The following is a 16,585-nucleotide window of genomic DNA, read 5'->3' as shown; positions in this document are numbered from 1 at the left end:
GCCGAGCTCTGTTTGGTTCGGCTTGACTCTCCTGAACCCCCAGTTTTAGCTTGACAGCCCCTGATTAAGGAGGTGAAGGGCAGAGTCGTTATGGGGGCCCTGTAGGAATTTGGAGGTCAGTCTTGGACTGTGCCCAGTCCCAGTAGCTTTCCCCAGCCACCGGCCTCGTTTGGGGACATTTTCTTTATGGCAATAAAAGAAACAGATGTGTTTTCCTCTTTGTTTATTTGCATGCCACCTTTACAATCAGTCATAGCCGCCGCCTGGAGGCTCATCAGAAAAGAGCCCAATCTGCTCCGGGAACCTCGGATAAAGACATTGTTGCCAGCTAAGATCAGTTTATTGACATCACACAGTTATATTTCAGGGCAATCCCCAGAGGAGCCTTCCTGCCAGTAAACACCTGGTTTATTGAGTATTTCTGTGTTTTCTTCCATGCTTAGAGTGTGTATTATTCTCCTCATAAATCCTCCTTCCTTTATATCTGAAAGAAATCAATTGTAATTGCGCAGCAGTGTGTATATATGAGAGTGTGTGTGTGTATGTGTGTCTTCTGCAGCGGTGGCAGACTGGCAGACCCGGTTGTTTGCCATTCAGTCACTCCAAAGGCCTGTGTAGACGTTCAGTGGGACCACTGCTTCTCCCTAGGTGGTGGAGGAGTGCAGCGTGTTATCCATCAAGCCTGTGAGCTCCCTAAAAGTATCCCTGATCAACAGAAATGAGAATCTTCCCAAATGTGAACCCACTGATGCAGTTCTTCAAGCTTGGAGCTCCAGCGCCCTTTTAATACGCCCTAGACGCTCCCCTCCCGTGACCCAGAGGCTAAAAACTTCCATTGTTAATTGTCTGGACTGTACAGAGCAACTCGTTTTAATGTAGTCATGACATGAATGGGACCCCAGCTCCCCTTTTCCCCTCCCCTGAGGCACCTTGGATCTTTGAGGGAAAGGGAGACCCTTACTTGCCCTCGGTACAATGGAGGCCAGTGTTGAGGTCAGCCATCAATAAGTGGTAACATTGTTTTCCCGGCTGGCAATCAGAAAGCCTTCCTTAAGGATTGAAATAACTTACATTTCTAGAGCAGGCAGCTGAATAAGTGAGAAAGAGGACTCTGTTCCTCTTTTCAGTAGAATCCAACACACACTTCTGTCTATCCCCCAAAATGTTTCAGGAGCTGCTTTCCAGAATTGCAGACCGAGTAGCGTGCATTCCTTCCTTTACGTCGGCGGACCGCTACCTCAGAAACTTGAGGTGTGAGAGCAGGGCGGCTGTTCTCTCAAGGGCCACTTCAACTGAAAATAAGAGCCAGCAGCACAGGAGCACTTGACTGGCAACAGCGAAAGGACTTCCACAGTAGAGAGTCGTAAAGGTTTCTTCCCTCCTTTGTCTGTAACACTGTGTTTTTGTCTTCTCTTACAGGCTCTGAAGATTGTTCTAGGAACTTCACCAGCCCCAATGGCACCATCGAATCCCCTGGGTTCCCAGATAAATACCCCCACAACTTGGACTGCACTTTCACCATCTTGGCCAAACCCAAGATGGAGATCATCCTTCAGTTTCTGACCTTTGACCTCGAGCATGATCCCTTGCAGGTTGGAGAGGGAGACTGCAAATATGACTGGCTGGATATCTGGGATGGCATTCCTCATGGTGGGTACTGGTAATTCTCAGAGGCATTTCTCAGGGTCCATTCCCTCACAGCAGAACAGAGGACCGTGGTTTTGAGGATTTGGAGCGTGCTTACTTGGAAGATGCACCAGATGAGGGTGGACTGTAGGAAATTGCCTTAAATTGTAGCACGAGGAATATGGGACAGATATAAGTGCCTAGTACAGTGCTCTGCACACAGTAAGCACTCAGTAAATACCATCTGTTGATTGATATAAGGAAGCACTTCCTGACAGTGAGGATATTTAAAGCCCTGGAGATCTTTGGATTTTGTTCAGCAAACTTGGAGGCGGGGGTTGGCTTAGGATGACGATGATGATAATAATATTTGATAAGCGCTTACTACATGCTGAGCACTGAACTAAACACTTGGATAGGTACAAGAAAATAAAGTCAGACACAGTCCCTGCGCACATGGGACTCACAGTCTATGAGCAAGGGAGAACAGGTATTGAAACCCCATTTTACAGATGAGGAAACAGAGGCCCAGAGGAAGGAGGTGACTTGCCTATGGTCACATGGCAGGCCAGTAAGAGAGCTGGGATTTGAACTCAGGTCCTCTGACTCTCAGGTCTGTGCTCTTTCCATTAGGCCATGATGCTTCTAGGTTTTGAAACTATTGTTTCCCCAGCAGGGGACCCAGATGGGACTCCTCAGTTAATAATAATTATGGTATTTGTTAAGCGCTTACTAGGTGCCAAGCACTATTGTAAGCTCTGGGGTAATTACAGGGTAATCACTTTGTCCCACGTGGGGCTCACAGTCTCAAGCCCCATTTTATAGATGTGGTAACTGAGGCACAGAGAGGTTAAGTGACTTGACGAAGGTCACACAGCAGATAAGTGGCGAAGCTGGGATGAGAACCCACGACCTCTGACTCCAAAGCCCGCGCTCTTGCCGTTAGGCCATGTTGCTCTTCTAATTCTACCTCAAATTTTACCTCTAGTAGAATTCTACCTCTAATTCCACCTCTAATGCCCCTCTAATTCCAGTTCTACCCAATTGCCATGTAGCTGGAGCTCGTGCTTTCCTCAGAGTGTTGGGGAAGCAAAGCCTATCCCCCCGGGAAGGAACAGGGATCCAGAAATGGAGAGAAATGGGGCGAGAGTTCAGCTGGTGTAATGGGTGAAACCAGCTCTTTCATTTCTTCTAGCTATCAGTCTCTCTCAGCTCAAAAAACCTATGAAAGGTTGGTTGCTAAGCAATAGAAACAGTTTTCTTAAAACCTGCCCTTTGGTCCTTACTTTATTCGAATTGGATGTACGGAGTTCACGCCTGCCAGCTCCCATTGGATAGATGAAGAAAGGAATAATGTATCGTGATGGGCCAAATAGCTCCTGTTTCCGAGTCATTGATTTGACCTTTGTCTTTCCCAGTTGGCCCTCTGATCGGCAAGTACTGTGGCACTAAAACCCCTTCGGAGATCCGCTCGTCTACAGGGATCCTCTCGCTCACCTTTCACACGGACATGGCAGTGGCCAAGGATGGATTCTCTGCACGTTACTACCTGGTGCATCAGGATCCCCCAGAAAGTGAGTTGGGACTCTTCAACCCGTTCTAGCCCTGGGCATGGGGAAAGGAGAGGGGATGGGCCCTTCCTGATCAAGGAGGTCACCTATTTGACCTCCTCAGGCTCACAGGCCTCAGTTCTGTCCTGGGAGCCCTTTGAGAGAGGAGCCTGGAAACCAGAAGGTGGGGAAGGACAACAAGGTCTTTGTTCCTTCTCACAGAAGTCCCTGGGGCCCATCTCAGAGCACTGCATTCTGGGATATCCTGGGTCTAGCAACCATGACATTTTTGGAAGAACGAAACAGGGATTTGAGGTGGCACTCGGTAGTATTATCAGTTAATCTTGACTCTGCCTTAGACTTCCAGTGCAATGTTCCTTTGGGAATGGAATCTGGCCGGATTTCCAGTGAGCAGATCAGCGCCTCCTCCTCCTACTCCGATGGGAGATGGACTCCCCAGCAGAGCCGGCTCCACAGTGATGACAACGGCTGGACCCCAAACTTGGACTCCAACAAGGAGTTCCTCCAGGTACTTCCCTTGATCCCAGTGGGTGAAGGTTTTCCGGATCGTGGCTGGGGGAAAGGACTGTGACGTAGGACAGATTCCCTTTCCCGGTATAAGAAGTGACTGACTGGCTGCAGGGAACAAAATGGAAAAGACTTTGGTAGCCTGTGTCAATCATCCCTCTTCCCTTCTCTGCCCACCTCCAAAGCACTGTTCAGGTTACATCTTCTCCAAGAGGCATTCCCCTGATTAAACTCTTTTTCCCCAGGCTCGCTCTCCCTTTCGCTTCATCTGCACATTTGGTTCTGTGACCTTTGTGCATTTGGTATTTGCCCAGTCCCCAACCCCACAACACTTATGTACATATCTTCAACTTATATATTATAAATTATTTAAATTAATGGCCGTCTCCCCATCTAGCCTGTAAACTCAGTATGGGCAGGGAATGTGTCTACTCATTCTGTTGTATTGTATTCTGCCGAGCGACAATGCTCCACACATAATAGCACTCAATAAATACCGTTGATTGATTCCTTCAATCTATCAGTGGTGTTTATTGAGCACCTGCTGTGTGCAGAGCACTGGGAAAGTAGAATACCACAGAGTTGGTAGAGGTGATCCCTGCCCACAAGAAGCTTACAGTGGCCCTCGCGAGGGTAATGAGCCAGGGCCGCTGGATGCCTCCCCGAAGATGCTCTGGGATTAGATTTATGCCAGCTGCTGGTGGAGCCGCCCAGTGGGAAAATCTCTCTACTGGGGATGAAGACAGAGTAGGCTGGCTCCCCACTGCTGTTATTTAGAGGGTCATCTTCTTTCCTTCTGAACAAGCCTGGCGAGTGGTGCTATGCAGGTGACCCTGAAAATACACCATGACCCATCTTTTGTCCCTGTGGTAGGGTGGAGCTATCAGCCTCAAACATGGACAACTAACCCTTGCTTTTCAATCACTCAGTTGATCGTGTTTATTGAGTGCTCACTGTGTGCAGAGCATTGTACTAAGCTCTTGGGAGAATGCAGTAGAACAGAGTTGGTAGACACATTTCCTGCCCTCAGGGTGTTTACTTATAGCTCATGCCCGATCGTCTGGCACAGTGATGTACCACACAAGCCTGTCCAAGACGCATGTTTCCGGTCCCCGGGTGCATTCGCCATAGAACACGGCAAGGAGAGAAAGAAACAGAGGGTGGGGAAGGCTCCTAGAAAGGCCCTAGATTCTGAAATGCTTCTGCCTCAGCTGGAATTCCAACTTCTGCCATTAAAGGGTGGCTGGGAGGCCACTCAGTTCGAAATGGAGTAGGCGATGGCCCAAGTCCATTTTACTTAAAGACTTTCCGTTTAGGAAGAAATGGAGGTTAAAGGAGGAATGTTGATATAGCTTTTTTCTGAAAGAGTTGGGCATAGAGGATTGGCACCTGCCGTGAATGTTCAAGCTGACACAATTTAAATGGGCATATGAGGGGATAGAGCGGAATCCTAATTCTCAAGAGTCATTTATTTTTTCTGAAACTCACCAAAACCACAATGGGTTGAGAAGCAGAGTGCAGGAAAAGCACCCATTAGGGACCCAGTAAGTGCTGTTGGTGATGGTGTTGAAAGGAGGATCGATCATTCAGTCGGTAGTATCTCTTGAGTGTTTACTGTGTACTAAGCACTTGGAAAAGTACAATGCTTGGTGCTTTTGGTACAGTTGGTAGACACAGTCCCTGCCCACATGGAGCTTAGTCTTCAGGGGTTGTCCCCTTCTGTTTGGTACTCCACCTTGTCTCCTCCTTTTACCCTCCCTGCCAGGTGGACCTGCGTTTTCTGACCGTACTCACGGCCATTGCGACCCAGGGAGCCATTTCCCGAGAGACCCAGAATGGCTACTATGTCAAATCCTACAAGCTGGAACTCAGTACGAACGGCGAAGACTGGATGATGTACCGACATGGCAAAAACCACAAGGTAAACGTGCCCTCCCGTGTTCACGGCACAGTGTTGGGGAGTGCCGCTCAAGGTGGAGGGCCAAGATGGCGGGGTGTGCGTCGGGGGGAGGGGGAAGACAAAAGGGGGGGAGGAGAAGGTGGCAAAGACAGATTCAACTGAGCGCAAGATGTTTTGTTTAATGAAGCTCAAATAATTGATGGCAGAGGGAGGGGGGTAATCTTGTGCTGAAAATGTTTTCCAATCACTTTAGCATAAGAAAGAACACAGTCTCTCCATCAACCTGCCTGGTGCTGCATCTTGCAGAGCGGAGAGAGCCCGCAGTGTGTTCTTTGACTGCAAATGAAGAAGAAAATGCTTTTACAGCCCATGTTTCACCCTACAAGATTCATTGAGCATTTATAGCTGGAGTCCCATCCACATGCTGGGTTAACAATCACAAAACCACATGAAACTGCAGTTCAGGAGTTAGCGAGGCCTGGGAACAAAAGGGCAAACATCCTACGAGGGTATCGCAATGTCTCGGAGAATAAAGAGGACAATAAATAATGAGGAGAGATGCGGTGTGTCAGAGAGATGGGATCTGTAATCTCAATTACACCTGCCAGTGATGCATGGACTCCTCTCTGCTTGGGCCCGCTACATCCGTAAGCCTCCAGGGGTGTGGTCTGAGAATGTCTCTTCTCTGATAGTGGATATTGCTCCCTGACAGTTGCTTTCTTAGGATCTCCGCCACGCTGTCAGTGAACCACGCAGGTGATGTCCGATACCCTCAGCTTGCGTCGGGCTGGTGGGAGACTAAGAGGAGTCTCTGTGGGTCTGGGCCTTGGGTAGAATCAGGATGGCATGGCTGGAGGAGAACTAAGCAGCAGATAGTTGTAATAACGGTTTGTTTTGGGTGTCCTGTTGGCGAATGTGCCGTTTGGAGGAGTGGGTGTGGAAGAGTCGGCTAGGTAGACGTGGACCTTGGATCTGTGACTTGGACCATGTTGGGGGAATTTGACGAGGAGCCAGGTCAGTAGCCGTTGTTGGGCAAGCTCTCTCTTTGGTTCCAAATCTGAGCAGGAGGCAGCAAAGGCTGGGGAAGGGAATGAATGGGCAAGGTGGGGTAGCAAAATTTGGAAGACTAGAACGTGAGTCCACGTCCCCAGCTCAGTAATTAGTCCGGCCTGAGTAGAGGAGTACCATCTACCAAACTTATTTTAATAACATGCAGATGGACCCAGATGTTATTTAAAATGAAATTGGTAATGATAATAATTGTGGTATTTGTTAAGCGCTTTCTGTGTGCACTGGAATAGACACAAAATGATCAGGTTGGACACACTCCCTGTTCCTCTTGGGATACACAAGTCCAAGTAGGAGGGAGACTAAGTATTGAAACCCCATTTGCTTTTGGAAATTTAATTGGAATTTGACTGGATCTCCTTCAGTTGCATTTCTTCCCGTATGTCCTTTTAGACTAAACCCAAGTTTGATCTGCCCCTCAGTCTCTCTCATCTTTCCAACTTTTGATTCTTCCTCTGGATGCCTGGAAGATAGCTAATATACACGCAAGCCCCTCGAGCCTCCTACATCCGTCCCCGTGCCTCCAGCCAGGAATTTACTCCACAAACTCCATCGTCCAAAGCATCAAGCAGAAGAGCTACCCCTTCGTCGCTCATCTCTGCTGTTTTTTCATTAGCAAAACTCCCAGATGTCTGTATTTAATGTGCAGATTCCACACTGTTCATGGTGCATCAGTGCAGCGCTGAGCCCGGTTCAGACTGAAATCGTTGCACGCACCGTGCCAAATAGATTTGTCAAGTCTGCCGCAGTTTGATTTCCTGCCATGAGGTGGAGGCGGGAGGGAGGACCAGACGGGGTGAGGCCGAGGGAGGCAGGGGATGGGTGGCTGCCTCGCCGTGCCCGCTTGCCTCTCGATGCGTCAGCCCGTTAGACCGACCTCTGGGTTCCTTTCCGCTGCCTGGGTAAGATGGCCCGGTGCCAGGCTGACTGGTGCTAAGTGGTGGGTTTCAAAAACGGAGATTCAGAAAGCGAGACGTAGTAGAGCAGCAAGCTGGGTGTGGGGCAGCCTGTGGACCGGAGCGGGCGGGAAGCGGGACTGAAATGTTCTCTGTGGTTTACGGCGCAGAGAAAAAGGTGAAGGAGAGGATGAGTTGCTCTCTGCAGAACTGGGGAAACAAGCCTGAAACTCCCCAACCACTGTCAGCATTAATACAGTGCACCAAAGGGAAGGGAGGAGTGAAACTGGAAGGGAAACAAGATTAATGAGAGCTCAGAGCAGCAGGCGATGGCTGGAGACTTTTCCTTGCAAACCGACTGTTTTCGGCCCAGGGAGGGGACAGAGAGGCAGAGGCCAGGAGTGGAACTGTTCTCTGGCTGCCAGGCCATCAGGACTCATCAAATCCCTTCCAAGCCCTCCTTTTCCAGGCAACCTGCCCTTGCTGTCTTATCACATTCAACAGGTGACAGCAGGCTCTCCGGAGGAAACGGTGATTACTCTTCGGCCAGGGACACGTCAAGCATCCTTTTGGCTAGGTGGAGTTTTGTTGCAGAGTGCGTGTGTGTGACCTCTACCCAGATCCAGGCCCAAGTAAACGTGCCGAAAATGTGACAACCATGGTTATCCCTGGGGCCAAGGCCCCCCTCATCCATATTCAGTCAGTCAGTCATATTTATTGAGCACTTACGGTGTGCGTAGCGCTCTTCTAAGTACTGGGGAGAGTACGATATACCAATTAACAGATATATTCCCTTCCCACAGTGTGCTTACAGTATAGAAGGGGAGACAGACATTAATATAAATAAATAAATCACAGATATGTACGTAAGTGCCGTGAGGCTGGGAAGGGGGATGAATAGAGGGAGCAAGTTAGAGCGACACAGAAGGAAGCGGGAGAAGAGGAAAGGAGGACTTAGGGAAGGCCTTTTGGAGGAGTTGTGCCTTCAATAAGGTTTTGAAGAGGGGAAGAGCAATTGTCTGTCAGACATGAGGAGGGAGGACGGATCAGGCCAGAGGCAGGACGTGGGTGAGAGGACGGTGGCGAGATACAAGAGATCGAGGTACACTGAGAAGGTTACCATTCAGGCCGGGTTGTAGTAAGAGGTGGGTTGCAGTAAGAGAGTGAAACCACAGTAGTTTCACAGTAAAACCAGAAAGCAGAAAACTGTCATGGTGTAGGGAGCCCTCTGGGTGGACGAATCATTTCAGATGCATCTCCTTGATATCCTCCAAACACAATCACTTTCATTCATTCGGTCGTATTTATTGAGAACTTACTGTGTGGAGAGCACTGTACAAAGAGCTTGGAAAGTACAATTCGGCAGCAAATCGAGACAATCGCTACCCAACATCGGGCTCACAGTCTTCTGATGCCTTCGTCTTTGCCAGGTAGACTTGCCACCCCCAAGCGGCGTGGCCTAGTGGAAAGAGCACAGGTTTGCATGTGAGTCAGAGGACTGAGTCCTAATCCCAGCTCTATCACTTATCTGTTATATAACTTTGGGTGAGTTATTTAATTCATTCATTCATTCAATCATATTTACTGAGTGCTTACTGCGTGCAGAACACTGTATTAAGCAGTAAATGTCTTTATGCCTCAATTTCCTCATCTGTGAATTGAGGATTAAATACTACTCCCTCCCTTAGTGAGTCCCATGGTGCTTAACAAAGTACCGTAATTCTAATTAGTATTATTACTATTGTTAAATAATCTAGTTTAGGCTCTTGGTAAAAAAATAACTCTAGTGTTTATTCTTATTAATAATTATGTAACGATAATAATGATAGTGGTATTTGTTAAGTGCTTTACTATGTGTCAAACACTGTACTAGGCACTCGGTTAGATTAAAGATAATCAGATCCATCTCAGTCTGAATGAGGGATTTGTGCTTTGATTGGGTTCCTTCCAGATTGATCTTTGGCTGGGGTCAGGGCCCAGAGCAGCAGATGTGGAGTGACCACGGTGGTGCAGAAGGAGGATCGGGGAGAGTAGAGGGATGGCTGGAAGGTAAAGAGAGGGACCTAGAAATTGCATCGATTTATTGAATCATTAGTGTCACTGTCATTCTCATTTGTGATTTTTATTGAAACTGTTCAGCACTGCTCTGAAGGGCTGAGAGAGACAGCTTTCTGATAATAATAATAATAATGTTGGTATTTGTTAAGCGCTTACTATGTGCAGAGCACTGTTCTAAGCACTGGGGGAGACACGGGGGAAGAAAAGAATCCAACCACGAAGGGTTTCTGAGGTAGAAACCAGAGGGGACAGTGATAGGGGGAAATTCAGCTTGATATCAAAATACTGCCCCTGGATTAGGGGTGGGGTGGAGGTGTGCTACCAAGAATAATAATAATTGGGGCATTTCTCAAGGGCATATTATATATCAAACACTATATTAAGCGTTGGGTAGGTGCATGATAATCAAATCAGACACAGTACCTTTCTCACATAGGGCTCACAGTCTAAGGGCAGGAGGACCAGGTATTTAGTCTCTGTTTTACAGATGAGGAAACCGAGGCTAAGGTTAAAGGCTTGCCCCAGGTCACACAGGAGGCAAATGGCAGAGCTAGAATTAGAACCCAGGTCTTCTGACTCACACACAAGCCACTCCTTCCAGGCTTTCCACTAAGCCTCACACCAAGAAGCCCCCAGAGAGCTTCTCAGGCAACTTCTCATCGGCCTTCATTGGTAGCCCATAGGGGAATCCAGGGGCCTTTTTCTTAATGTGGAAACGCAATCCCAAACTAGCTTAGTCACTTGTCCATGGGCATAGGAAGTTAATGGGGGAGCAGGAACCAGACCCAAATGCTCCCAATTCTCGGGCCAGGATTTAACCACCGGAATCCAGACTGTTGCTGCAGTGGACACAAACAATTTGCCATGCGATTGACACAGTCTTCCCCACGTTGTATCTTTTCACAGCCATCTCATCCCAACGAGAGAGAAAGAGAAAGAACAGGGGACTTTTACTCTAGTTCCACTTAGAAATTTATCATATGATGTTGGAATCCCCTGCTGACTGTAAAACTTTTTATGTTCTGCTAAAGGGGAAGTGCAAGTTTTGCCATTGAATTATGCTTATATAGCACCTCCTGACTCTGGGGTAATAGGCAGGAGGAAGGCCCAGTTTAAAATGGAATTAACATGGAATAATTTGGATGCAGTAAAAAGGCGACTAATTTTCTAGTCATGACTTGCTGTTCTCAACTCGTTTTTGTAATGTCGTTTATTGTAAATAAGATTAGGATGTGACTCACCCCCTAAACTAGCACTTGGTGATGGCTATCGGCTTTTGGAAGTTTTAAATATGATCTCAAATACACCCAGGAAAGTCAGATTATCATTCGCTTACCAAAACGGGCTTGTGTTTCTGATATCAGTCCTACTTAATGACATATCTCTTGTTTAGTGAATGCTTCAATTACGATATCTAAAAAAACATTTAGGGCCCTCTTGGCAGGCAATTGAGTTTTCCTTTATCCACTTGTCTCTACTTTTAGGAAGCTTAAGGGAAGACCTAATTATCAACCAGCCTTCTACAGCAAAATACCCTGGTATTTCATCCCAGGTCTTTGGATGTTGAATCACCTCCTCTAGATAAAGCCAGTGTCTTTCGGATCCAACATTTCTGAAGGTCCTGAGCAGACTGAGTGGTTCTTAGTAAATAGAAACCAATGAGGGAAGAGAAGCAAGTGTGTAGCAATGTTTTCTCCAGGATTTAGGAGACATGTCTATATCTCAGAGGAAGCTCATTCTTGGATGTGGAGAACTCTTTATTCAGCTCCTCAGTAATTAGAATAATAATGAAAGTGGCATTTAAACACTTACTAGATGACAAGAACTGTTCTAAGCTCTAGGGTAGATACACCCTAATTAAGTTGGACCCAGTTCCTGTCCCACTTGGGGCTCACAGTCTAAATAAGAGGGAAGACAGGTATTGAATCCCCATTTTACAGATAAAGAAACTGAGATACAGAGAAGTCGCATCGCAGACAAATGGCAGTCAGAATTAGAACTCAGATCTTTGACTCCCAGTCCTGTGCTCTTTCCAATAGGCCATACTGCTTCTCACTGATCTGAGCAGAAGTCATGTTTCAATCTCAAATCCCCAAGTAGCAATCCAGAACTATTCCCAAGAGCCTTAGTTCCAAAATTCTGTTTTTCTTTGGACTCTCCTTCTTCTTCCTCTTCACCTCCCATACACCCCAAATTATCTAGGGGATGCACCAACTTCTTACTCCCTTTGCGCTTTTCTCTCTCAAACCCTGAAACCCTAATCCTATTAGTAGGCATTGTTCCAGGGCTCAGTGTCTCTGTGGGGGTAACATAATCCTGCAGTAAATCTAGTAGGTCCGGCAAGGCAGACACAAACATTCAGAGACACAGATGGGATCAAGCACCCGCAGATAGCCCTTTCCCGCTCTCTCTTTGTGTCCAGAGGAACCACCTGACAAAAAAAAAAACCAGCCTTAAAATAGAGGCAGAGGTCACTGTGGCCATAAATGACTACTGTGATGACTGCTCTGTTTCACTTCTGACTGTGAATCTGGCAAGGTTCCCACACTCTCTGGAATGAAAGCAGTTCAGAAAAAGAATTTCTCCCAACTCTTAAAGGGAAGTTTTAAGGGAGATGTCATCAACGAGGGTGGAGTTGGAGGGGAAGCCCTGCACTTTAACATCAACCTGATCACATGCTTCCCTCCACTAGTTCTACACCATGGATTAATTAAGCAGGATGGCATCCGTTGATTAATGATTCATTTTTACATGTATGACTGGGTTCAGAGTAAACATAAGGAAAGGGTGGAGAGCCGACAGCCTCTCGGTAGCTCAGAAAAGATGAATGGCTTCTGTTTCTTGGATGATTTCTAAAATTTGTTAATGGCTTTCCAGCTTCTGCCACGAGCCTGCCCTCCTTCCTCCCTCTAAAGCATGCGAACTGTGCCAAAAAGATTTAAAGGGAGAAACAGTGAGGCAGTAAAACATTTATTTGTGAAGGGAAATAATTATTAAAAAACAATATCCCATACATAGTGTCTAGCTTGGTTTCCAGATTAAAGAAGGTTGCCTTGAAAGATTTCCTCGTTTCTTTTAGAACAGTGATCTGGCCATATTCAGATAGTGCAGTGTAGAAAGAATCAGCTCAAGATCTCCCCATCAGTAATGCTGCTAGTCTATTTAAATTGGAGGTTGTACAAATAATGAGAAGCCATGAATCCATATATCAGAAGAATTGACCTCCTACTTACTTAGGGAGTTTAGAGTCCTGGTTTGGTGGAAAGTTCATGAAGCTGGAGACCTGAGTTCTAGTCCCAGTTCTGTCCCTGTCCTGCTATGAGATTTGGAGCAAGTCGCTTTACTTCCTTGACCCTCAATTTCCTCATTTGTAAAATAATAACCTTTGCCTCACAGAGATATTATGAGGATAAAATGAGATAATTGATGTTTAAGTCCTTTAGAAAAATGAAATCACTAATCATAAAACAAGGCCTTCTAATTCTTATTATATCCAAGCTTATAACTGACTTCATGTGCTGTAAATTCTTACCTCTCTGAAACAGGTTGAGGACCATAGAATCTGCTACAGTGCCATGATCTCATGGGCATCAGTAAATATTTCATGACAACGATGATGATGCGCTCAGGGGAGATTTGATTTTGACAGGAAAAGCTTCTGTCTGTAGGTCAGGAACCAGTGGAATAGGTATCTTAAGGGCTGTTCCTTCCTGAAGATCTATTTGAGGATGAAATTGGCACGGGTCTGCTCTGTGGGCCTGCTGGCTCCACCGACTCCACGGATTGAGCCCTGGAGCTGGGGGAAGCCGTTAACTTTGCTCCCGCAGCTTTAGGGCCGCGTAAGCCGCCACGGTTAGCTCCTCACCTGGGATATGCTCCCAGAAGAGATGTGGCTTGAGCTACGGTGTGAACCAAGGAGGAAGGTTAAGATGAACCTAACCAGGCCAGGCAAGATGGCGGGGTGAGGTGGACCATTTCACAGTTTCCCTCAGGTTCTGAGGTAGCAGTGGGACTGTCTTGTGCAGGGGAGGGGAGGTATCTAAGGCCAGAGACTTCACAAAGGGAAGGATGCCTTTTTCACTTCCCCTCCACAGCAAACCACCCGACCCACCCACTCTTACCCAGATTAGAGGCAGACGCAACAGTAAACGTACACCAGACGTAGGCAGATGCACACCATATACACCTTCTGTAAGGCAGTCTACAGAAACACTCTACCTATCACTGAGGGAGGAAGAAAAAAGGTTTGGTTTCTCTGCCAAGGCTGAGAAAGGATAAGGGGGTGGGTCAGAGGATGAAATAGGATATTAAAAACACATAAGACGTGCTGGGTTTCTAAATGGTCCCAGCATGATCTATAGGCTGCAGATTAGTGGCTGTGTTAAAGTTCAAATGCACTCAAAACCCCAATTAAATACTCACATTTGCAAATAAAGCTCTTTTGCAAATCAGCTGCTTAGCACCCGCTAATGAATGCCACGGGCACAGAGGGCGCCCGGCAGAGCCCACGTAGAGTGGAGTTCTCGGCGTGCCACCGACTGCTGACTGGGTCTGTCCTGGATGTATTGCTCAATGCCCTCCCTCCCCGCCGGAACCTTCTATGCCTCAGCGGGTTGGTGCGTAGAAGAGCCGTAATAATGGTGCTCTCCTGCGGTTAAATCCTTCCATTTCTCTTCTTCAACCTGCAAGGCACAACAGCCAGCGGGAATGAAAGCGAGTTAATGGAGGCCTCAGAGTTGGGTCAGGGTTGACTCCTTCATCTTGCCCCTACCACTGCCCCATTACTACCATCTCCGATACGAACACAACCTTCTCCACCGAGACCACCTCCTCCATCACCCTTTCCTCCTCACCCTTCATCACAAGCCACCATCCACCATTCATCTCCTCCCACCACCTATTTCTTCCACCACCACCATCTTCTCCACCACCCTCATCTCCAGCCCCATCTCCTCCATCACCCCCCATCTCCTCCCACCACCTATTTCTTCCACCACCACCATCTTCTCCACCACCCTCATCTCCAGCCTCATCTCCTCCATCACCCCCATCTTCTCCGCAACCCCATCTCTTCCACCACCGTGTTCTCCACCACCACCATCACGTACACCACCACCGTCTCTTCCGCCAGTACCATCTCCTCCACCATCACTTTTCTATTACCATTATAGAGAAGCAGTGTGGCTTAGTGAAAAGAGCATGGGGTTGGGAGTCGGAAGTTGTGGGGTTTAATCCCGGCTCCATCACTTATCCGCCGTGTGCCTTTGGGCAAGTCGCTTAACTTCTCTGTGCCTCAGTTACCTCATTTGTAAAATGGGGATTAAGACTGTGAGCCCCACATAAGACAACCTGATTACCTTGTGTCTATCCCATTGCTTAGAACAGTGCTTGGCACATGGGAAGCGCTTAATAATAATGATAATACTGATGGTATTTGCTAAGTGCTTACCATGTGCCAAGCACTGTTCTAAGCACTTAATAATAATAATAATAATAATAATGTTGGTATTTGTTAAGCGCTTACTATGTGCAGAGCACCGTTCTAAGCGCTGGGGTAGATATAGGGTCATCAGGTGGTCCCACGTGAGGCTCACAATCTTCATCCCCATTTTACAGATGAGGGAACTGAGGCACAAAGAAGTAAAGTGACTTGCCCACAGTCACACAGCTGACAGGTGGCAGATCCAGGATTTGAACCCATGACCTCTGACTCCCAAGCTTGGACTCTTTCCACTGAGCCACGCTTAACAAATACCATCATTATTATCTTCTTCCCCCCCCAACATCCTCTCCCCCACCATCTCCTCCACCACCATCATCTTCTCATCACCATCTCCTTCCCCAACACCACCATCTCTTCCAACATACCGGTCTCTCCACTACCCCCAAAATCTCCACCACCGTTCATCTCCTCCAACATCACCGCTATCTCCTCCTCCAAAACCACCAGCATCAATGTACATTAATCGACTGAAGCTCCCAGGAGGCCTGGTTCCTCCCACCCAGGCCTCTCCCCTCCACTTTTCTTCCACCCCTTACGATTGCCGTGATCACCTTCCCTCCCCATCTCGAGCTTTTGGTTCTATTTTTTCCTTCCCTGCCCCTCAGTCCTCACGAGAAGGAGTGCAAAAAAATCCAATTCTTGGAGCCAAGAGGAGTATTAACACCTCTCTCTGCTTGGCCCAGAGTCACTTGAAAGTCTGAAGAATGCTTGGGACATTTGGTCAGTTGCTGACCAGAGTGTTTGGGTGCCCTTGGTGGGCAGAGCCCCCATGCTGGGTGGGAGCAGGGGCAGTCCACATTCCTGGTCCTCAAGGGATTTGTGTTCTACTGTAGGGAACAGGGAAAAAAACACCCATATCTTTGTGCACATAACCAGTGAAACTGTGGAAAGGGCATACAAATTTTGAATAATGGGGGAAGCGGGACAGCTGAAGGCCAAAGGGAGTAGGCAGGGTGAACCCAGAGAGGCTTCACGGAGGAGCTGAATCTTGAACCCGAAGTCTATGCACTAGGGACCTGGGCATCATTTTTTTCATATAATGATAATAATAATAACGACAGTAGTAGAGGTCTTTTTTAAGCACTTACCATGTGTCAAGCACTGTACTGAGCACTGGGGCAGATGCAGGTCAGGTCAGACACAGTTTCTGTCCCACAGTCTAAAAAGGAGGAAGAACAGGTATTGAATTCCCCTTATTACAGATGAGGAAACACAGGCACAGAGGAGTGCCGCATTGCCTAGTGGAAAGAACATGGGCATGGGAGTCAGAGGACCTGGGTTCTAATCCCAGCTCTGCCATATAGCTGCCGTATGTCCTTGGACAAGCCACTTAACCTCTCTGTGCCTCAGTTCTCTCATCTTCAAAATGGGGGTTCAATATCTGTTCTCCCTCCTACTTAGACTGAGTTCCATGTCATTCATTCGTTCGGTCGTATTTAGTGAGTGCTTACCGTGT

The 16,585-nt window shown here is 47.4% G+C and overlaps 1 protein-coding gene across 5 annotated transcripts in view; it reads left to right on the top strand.

Moving 5' to 3' along the window:
• The window catches only part of NRP2 (neuropilin 2), a 138,806-nt gene that overhangs the window by 53,697 nt on the left and 68,524 nt on the right, over positions 1 to 16,585 (top strand). For all 5 annotated transcript variants that reach the window (XM_016227234.3, XM_029069931.2, XM_007666678.4 and 2 more), the window contains exons 4-7: positions 1,420 to 1,650; positions 3,045 to 3,200; positions 3,536 to 3,705; positions 5,470 to 5,625. In XM_016227234.3, the coding sequence (XP_016082720.1) occupies positions 1,420 to 1,650; positions 3,045 to 3,200; positions 3,536 to 3,705; positions 5,470 to 5,625 (713 nt within the window). The remainder of the gene's footprint in view (positions 1 to 1,419; positions 1,651 to 3,044; positions 3,201 to 3,535; positions 3,706 to 5,469; positions 5,626 to 16,585) is intronic.

Source organism: Ornithorhynchus anatinus, chromosome 7 (assembly GCF_004115215.2).
Source record: "Ornithorhynchus anatinus isolate Pmale09 chromosome 7, mOrnAna1.pri.v4, whole genome shotgun sequence".
Lineage (NCBI taxonomy): Eukaryota > Metazoa > Chordata > Mammalia > Monotremata > Ornithorhynchidae > Ornithorhynchus > Ornithorhynchus anatinus.
The sequence above is the reverse complement of the archived record's forward strand: the minus strand, read 5'-3'. Positions and strand labels throughout refer to the sequence as shown.